The following is an 8,270-nucleotide window of genomic DNA, read 5'->3' on the forward strand; positions in this document are numbered from 1 at the left end:
GGCTTGAGGGTGGAAGGGGAGGAATTTGAAGGTGGAGGGAGAGGGGATTGATGGTGGAAGGGGAGGGGTTTGAGAGTGGAAAGGGAGGGGCTTGAAGGTGGAAGGGGAGGGACTTGGGGGTGGAAGGGGAGGGTCTTTTCAGTTCCCTGTTTTTAAAAATGCAAGCGCAGTGGAGAAAAGTAACAAAGCTGAATGGGTGCAGGGTTAGGAGTGGGGGACATCCTTCCTGACTCATTGGACGTATGGGGTGTTTTTCTTCTCTCCCTGAGAGCACAGGTTTGTTCTGTGGGAATCTTGGGGAGCTGCCGTGGGATGTGCTCTACGCTGCTGGTCTTAGCAGTTTGGACCTTGCCTAGACAGGACACTTCGCTTTGATTAGTGCTTGTAGATTCTGGAATTAGCGTTTCCAGGGATCAGCAGGAGACCCACTGAGGAAAAGCCTTTCGTTGTCCTTTCTAACCCACGAAGACATGGACATGGCTCATTTTGGGTTTGCATTTGGGAGGACTTTTACACTGACTGCACGGGACCTGTGGGGTTCTGCAGAGAGAGTGCGCTTTCCGAATGCAAACTTGAACACCCATTTTAGGAGGTAAAGGCAGGATAGTTGACGGACCTGGGTAGTTCCTCAGGAAGTGAGGAGGATGGGAACACAGGAAATGAGTGAGAATAGCGCAGTGCCGCTTCCTTGCCCCTTGGAAGAGCATCTCAGAGCTGTGTGCCACAGCGTGTCAATACACCCTCTTTCCACTAGCTAGAGACACACTGGACCACAGTCACCTCTCAAAAGGTCTGAGATGGAGAAGATCTCCAGGTGAGAGTCACCACCACTCTGCGATTGTCCCCTTCAACCAGAGGCAGGAATTTAAAGGTATAAGCCCTGGCTTAGGGCAGGAAGGTTCTGCTTTGTGCCTGTATCTTCTGTTATAAGATGCAGGTTAAAACGGGCCCTAAGTGGATCAATACACGTGGAATACAATGCCTGACAACTCAAAGAAAGAACTCAAAAAATGTCAGCTGTGGCATTGTCCTCATTGTGCAGGAATGTACAACAAAGCAACCCTGGACCAACAGCAAATAAGGACCAACAGCAGGCCAGTCTTCTGACCACATTTGAGCCATCGTATATGCAGACCCATATTCATACACACAAATGTTCTCACATGAGTCATGCATATACATGCACACACATATTCACACACACATACATATGCACATATACACACGCACACACATGCATACACAAATATACACACACATACATATGCACATACACATATACACATTCTCACACACACACCCATACATACATACACACATACACACACACACCCATACATACACACACACATACACGCATACACACACCCCTCATTTATCAGTATCAGATTTTGTGAATCAGTTTTATAAACATTAAACTGTTTACATGAACTTCTAGTTCAATGCTTTTTTTAAAAAACAAAAACAAAAACGAACAAAAGTGCATGTAAATTAGGACATACACTTATTCATCAACGTGACCTCGCTGATAATCAATTCTCTGTTTTTTATTATTAAGACCTAACAGGACACTTTCTTACCTTCGGAAGCCTGTATTTGTCCCTGAGGTGGACTCGTAGGCATGCCCTCTCTGCCTTTTTCTGAGTAAATGCAGCATCTCTCTCCATCCTACAAAGGTAAAGAAGAGGAAACAGGGTCATAGGAGATAGAGGGCCCTTCACATTCCCGGGTACTCAGGGAGCAGGACCCTCGGGCATACTTGATTGCCACTGACCACTGACATTTGGGAAAATGCAGACTTTCCCCTCTAAGTCCCTGTTATCTGCTTCTCTTTTACTGTCATTGTAGCCTCCAGCACTCTGGACCGCTAAACTCTCAGGCAGCTGGCTCAGGAATGTCTTTGTGAAGTAAACAGAGATCATCAGGAAGAGGACTGTGGATGGACTTTGTGGTCCTGGACCCTGAGCCCCAGCATCACCAGAGGGCAAGGCTGATTTCCCTTGTGCTCCTCTTCAGCTGCCTCGGAACCTTTTAAACGGGAAGCTTGCATTTCTGATAAGCCCCTTCCTGAGCTCTTAAGGAAGCAAAAATCAAGCTGCCCCATTCCAGGGCAGAGATATTCTTTGGCCTGTGCTGTTTGGAGATAGATGTTAAAGTTGCTTCTGTTTGTTTGTTGTCACTGCTGCAGGCCCCAGTGACAGTGTCCAGACAGTGTCCCCTCGTCAGAATCCTTGTCTAAGAATGAGGCAGTGTCAGCTCTCATCATGCCTGCCAGAATAGGGGCCTGCTCTGGGGATGACCTACTTCAGTGGTTCTCATCGTGTGAGTCTGGACCCTTTGGGAGTCACATATCAGATATCTTACATACTTACATTACAATTCATAACTAGCAAAAATACAACGAGGAAGTAGCAACAAAAATAATTTATGGTTGGGTGGGTCACTACCACATGAGGAACTGTATTAAAGGGTCATAGCATTAGGAAGGTTGAGAACCATTGACCTAATTGGATCCATGGTTAGGCCAACTTGAAATGGACTTCCTGGGTCATCATTATCTATGCAGAAGCAAAAAGCTTTGGGGAATGCGTGCAAAGCTCGAAAGAACTGCCTCCTTCCCCAGTTGCCCACAGAAGTGCATGATGGATGCTGAATTTATCCAAAGGCATCGTCAAATGATTGTATTGGGATGGACCAATTGGATAAATGAAGTTTCTTTGGGAAGCTAGGATTGAGACTGAGAAAGACTGAAACTTGAACTTCAGTTTGAAGGATAACACGTGAACTTAAAGGCCATTGGCTGGCACATTCCACTGGGACTCTGGTTCAGGTCAAAGAGGGCTCTCTGTGAGTGAGAGCTGGCTGCTAAGGAGGCAGGAAAGCAGTCCTGTGGGGGCAGAACAGTGCCAAGAGTTCAAAAGAGTGCTCATGGCCACTCAGTAGACACATTGGTCTCCTGTACACCCAATGGAGGCCTGGTAAGCTTTTTGCTGTGGACTCTTTGGGCACTGCATGCACGTAAATCCTGTCTTCATTTTTAGGTGACATCTGGCTCCTGTTTTTGTTTGTTCATTTGTTTTTTTTACTTCAAACTGGGCAGTAATTCTTAACCATTACAAGAAAAGCTGACTTTGAAGACGGGACACGTGTGAAACAATCAGATAAAATGGCTGGTCGCCAGGTGCCTTGGGCTCAAGTGTTCTTGACTCGGTTCTATCTCCAGAACATTCTGGAACAGGCCTGAGATAACACTGTATTCAACCTTTGGATTTTCTAGAGAAAGAAATAGGAAAAGGCGATGTATCCAATGCCAATGTGGTATGGGTAGTGAGCAAGTTCTTTCTGCTCAGTATTGTATTAAGAACGCTGCCAAACATATAGGAAAGTTGAAAGAATTTCAGATTGAAAGCCACATTTCAATTCCCTAGCTTCTCCAGTTCACGTCTCATGCTTTTACACACACCTACCTTCTCTCTGTTCATTTATTCGTCTTACTTTTAGGATAATATTTAAAGCTCCCCAGAACACTTCAGCATGCATATTGTTAGCTGGGGCTACAAATTTATTCATACTTCCTCTGACTTTCTTTGGAAGAATAAGAAAACTACATGCAATTCAATTCCCAAGCCTTAAAGTGTACTATTTGATGATGCCCCCTAATACCCACACCTATGTCCCCCAAGCCTTTTAATCATAAAGCTTGAAAAAAATAACTGACATCACCGTTTTTTTTTTTCTTGACCAATCACATCAAGGCCAATGATCAGCGTACTAGTTGTTGTTAAGTTGTGCGAAGTGTTAAGCTGTACTAATGTAAGCATGATGTTGTTCACTTCCATCTGTATCAGTAGCATCCAGAGGCAGGGATGCTGCAGGGTTCTGGTTCAGCAGAACCAACTTTCATGGGGTTAGAGGTAGAGTCAAAGGAAGGGCCTCCTCAGAAGCCCAGAGCCATCAGCCCGGGCACTGAAGGCTTGCACCCCCTTTGCTCTCTCTGCAGGGCAGCGAAGGCTGGGTACTCACTTCTCTTCAATCATCTGCTTCTGGTATTCCTCGTATTCCTCTCTAGTCATCCCTTGAGCCGCCGCGGGGTCGGAGGTGCCTCCTTCTTCTTTCTTTTCTTCAGACCCACCTCCAAATCCTAAATTCTTTACCTGGTTACTTATCATATTTTTCACAAAGAAAGCCATTGTCTTGGCCTCGGAGAACTGAAACCCGGTCAAAGATCAACAACAACAACAAAAAAACAACCAATCAAACAAAAAAATATCCCCAACCAAACTGAAGCAAAATCTCCAAATATTTTCAGCCACAGCCACACATTTGGGAGCGAAGGATTTGCGCAGCCTCCTCTGTCCAAGGGCGCAGCGGTAGGGGAGCGTGCTTTTGCTAGTCGTAAGCTGGATTAGAGGGTGAACTCTTAGTACAGAGGCAGATGGTTCCGATTACTAAAACCCACGGTCAGACGCAACCCTCTGCCTTATGATTAATACACTTAGCTAATTTCACGGGGCAGAAGCCCCACCCCTCTGCCCTGTTCTCCTTAGCCTTCTAAATTTTATTTCGCTTTTGGCCAGAGCTGGAGATGGAGAGCAGGGCTTTGTGCATGTCAGGTCAGCAAGCCACCTCTGAGCAATGCTCCCATCCACTAAAATCTCAAATTATATACACAGCAGGGCTTCATCAACAGTCCCGTTTCAATTACATAAACTGGAGCCAACTGATCATATGGCTGCTGTGGAGTTTTCACATCCCTGCCCTGGACTGCAAACACCCTGTTGGAAATAGTCCAGTGAGACTCAACCCCCTGAATGCTTTATGAAGCAAGAGTAATGCTTTTGATCCATATTTTATCTTACCGGACTCTTAAGTCTTAGGCCAACATTGCAAAAATTGAACATCAGCAGAGTTTTGTCTCACTTCATGGGGAATGGCGTTTCACACAGAAACACATGAGCCATGCAAGGCGGTCCAAAGTGAGCCACGGTCACTTTGGAGTTTACACAGGAAGATTTGCTTAGCTTTTACTACACAGAAGTGCTGCTCATCTTCCTGAGAAGGATATTTTGACACTGAGGTAGGAATCAATGCGAGGGAAGTCCTGGTTATGTACCCATGCACTCTTTTCTTTATTTACAGTGCACATTCTAGGTGATCTGCACTAACTACAGCTATAGCTCTGACAGTGTTTTGTAACAGGGCATCCTCTCTGCCTTTTATCCAGTCAAGGTAAGAACTGAGCATAGCTAAGACTTTAATCCAGTGGTTCTCAATCTGTGAGTTGCAACCCCCTTTTTTGGGGGGGGACAGGGAGCAGTCAAACAACATTTTCACAGGGATCGAATATCAGATGTCCTGCATATCAGTTATTTACTTTAGAATTCACAACAGTAGCAAAATTACAGTTATGAAGTAGCAATGAAAATAATTTTATGGTTGGAGGTCACCACAATATGAGTATTTGTATTAAAGGATGACAGAATCAGGAAGGTTTAATCTATGGTTGAACATTTCTAATTAAAGAGCTGGGGGGCGGGGACTGGAATTATTTGTAATTCATGCTCATTATTTTCTCAGCAAGAACAAATCTCCCTGGGTGTCTTAGTTAGGGTTTACCGCTGTGAACAGACACCATAGCTAAGGCAACTCTTATAAGGATAACATTTAATTAGGGCTGGCTTACAGGTTCAGAAAGTCTAGTCCATTATTATCAAGGTGGGAGCATGGCAGAGTCTAAGCAGGCATAGTACCGGAGAAGCTGAGAGTTCCACATCTTCATCTGAAGGCTGCTTGCGGAATACAGACTTCCAGGCAGCTAGGACTAGGGTCTTAAAACCCATTGTCCACAGTGACACACGTACTCCAACAAGGCCACACCTCCTAATAGTGCCACTCCCTGGCCCAAGCCTATACAAACCATCACATTCCAATCCCTGGCCACCATAGACTTGTTCAAACATATGCATCTATGGGGGCCATACCAACCCATAGTATAATAAAAATACATTTAGTCCAACTTCCAATATTCCCATAGTCAGTAGCAGTCTCAACAAGGTTAAAAGTCCAAAGCTCAAGGTCTCTTCTGAGATTCATCCAGTCACTTAACTGTAATCCCCAAAGCAAGACAGGAAACCAGCTGGACAAACTCTAACTCTGCATCTCCATGTCTGATGTCAAAGCACTCTTCAGATCTCCAATTCCTTTTTCATTTTTGTTGACTACAACAAACTTCTTTCTCCTGGGCTGGTTCCACTCTCTGTTAGCAGCTTTCCTCAGCAGGTAGTCCATGGCTCTGGCATCTCCAACATCTTGGGGTCTCCAAGGCAACCTCAGTGTTACAACTTCTTATTCAATGTTTCAATCCACACATGATCTTCTGGGCTCTCCCAAAGGGATGATGTCAGTTCTCCAGCTCTGCCCTCTGTAGCACTCTAAGCTCAGGTTGATCCACTCCACTGCTGCTGCTGTTCGTGGAGATCATCCTGTGGCACTGGCATCTCCAATACACTGAGATCTTCTCCTGCAACTAGGCTTCACCAATAGACTCTCATAGACTCTCTTCATGGTGCCAAGCTTCAATTCAACTCCTTTGCATGGCCCCTTCAGTCTTGGGTCATCAACTGCAACTGGGGCTATCACTGTCTTCAGTCACACCAGAAGAGGGCATCAGGTCCCATTACAGATAGTTGTGATTGCTGGGAATTGAACTCAGGATCTCTGGAAGAACAGTCAGTGCTCTTAATCACTAAGCCATTTCTCCAGACCCCCGACTTCACTCTTTTTAATGACTAAAAAATATTGCATCACATAAATTTGCCACATTTTCTTTATCTACTCATCCATTGAGGGGCATTTAGGTTGTTTCCAGTTTCTGGATATCATAAATAGAGCAGCAGTGAACATGGCTGAGCTGTGGGAGGATAAAGCATTCATTGGGTATATATATGCCCAAGAGTGGCACGGCTGGATCTTGAAGTAGATTTATTTCCAGCTGTCACACTTATTTCCATAGTGGATGTACAAGTTTGCTCTCTTACCAGCAATGGATGAATGTTCCCCTTAATCCATATCCTTGCCAACATGAGCTATCATTTGTTTTATTGATTTTGGCCATTCTGACCAGTATAAGATGAAAACTCAAAATAGTTTTGATTTGTTTTTTCCTGGTGACTAAGGATGTTGAATATTTCAACATCTGTTTAGATCTATACCCCATTTTTAGCTGAGTTATTTGCCATCTTTTTTTTTTAAAAAAATATTTGTTATTTTATCTATTTACATTTCAAATGTTATCCCCCTTCCTGGTTTCCTTTCCGAGAACTTTCTATCCCATCTCTCCTTCCCCCTGCTTCTATGAGGGTGCTCCCCCATCCACCCTCCTACTCCTGCCTCACTGTCCTAGCATTCCACTATGCTGGGACATCAAGCCTTTACAGGACTCAGGGCCTCCCCTCTCATTGATGCCAGATAAGGCCATCCTTTGCTACATATACACGGGTCCCTCCATGTGTATTCTTTGGTTGGTAGTTTAGTCCCTGGGAGGTCTAGGGGGTCTGGTTGATTGATATTGTTGTTCTTCCTACAGGGTTGCAAATCCTTTCAGCTCCTTCAGTCCTTCTTCTAACTCCTCCATTGAGGTCCCCATGCCCAGTCCAATGGTTGGCTGTAAGCATCCATATTTGTATGGGTTAGGCTCTGGTAGAGCCTCTCAGGAGACAGTTATATCAGGCTCTAGTTTTTTCTTTATATATATTTTAGATATTAGTTTTATATTGTACATATATTTGAAAAAATTTTCCCCATTTTGCAGCCTGCCACTTTGTCTAAATGATGATGTTCTTTGCCATGCAGATTTCCAGTTTTATGAGTTCCCATTTACTAATTGTTCATCTTAGTGGCTGTTCTAATGGTGTTTTGTTCAGTAAGTATTTTCCTGTGCCAATGAATTCAAGAGTATTCCACACTTATTTTCTATCAAGTTTGGTATATCTGATTTGAAGTTGAGGTCTTTGATCCATTTAGAATTGTTTTTTTTTTTTTCTTTTAAACAAGGTAATAAGTATGGATCTATTTGGATTCCTCTATGTGCAGACCTCCATTTTTGACCAGTACCACTTGTTGAAGATGGTGCCCTTTATGCAGTATGTATTTTTGGCTTCTTTATACATAAAAACAACAGCAACAACAACAACAAAACCCACAGCTGGGCAGTGGTGGCGCATGCCTTTAATCCCAGCACTTGGGAGGCAGAGACAGGCGGATTTCTGAGT

The 8,270-nt window shown here is 44.1% G+C and overlaps 1 protein-coding gene across 1 annotated transcript in view; it reads right to left on the reverse strand.

Moving 5' to 3' along the window:
* The window catches only part of Cplx4 (complexin 4), a 15,883-nt gene extending 11,684 nt beyond the window's left edge, over positions 1-4,199 (reverse strand). The window contains exons 1-2 of the mRNA XM_031365915.1: positions 4,024-4,199; positions 1,581-1,668 (exon numbers count right to left, since the gene is read on the reverse strand). Coding sequence (XP_031221775.1) covers positions 1,581-1,668; positions 4,024-4,190 — 255 coding nt within the window. The 5' untranslated portion in view covers positions 4,191-4,199. The remainder of the gene's footprint in view (positions 1-1,580; positions 1,669-4,023) is intronic.
* Positions 4,200-8,270: the final 4,071 nt, after the last annotated feature.

Source organism: Mastomys coucha, unplaced genomic scaffold, assembly GCF_008632895.1.
Source record: "Mastomys coucha isolate ucsf_1 unplaced genomic scaffold, UCSF_Mcou_1 pScaffold13, whole genome shotgun sequence".
Lineage (NCBI taxonomy): Eukaryota > Metazoa > Chordata > Mammalia > Rodentia > Muridae > Mastomys > Mastomys coucha.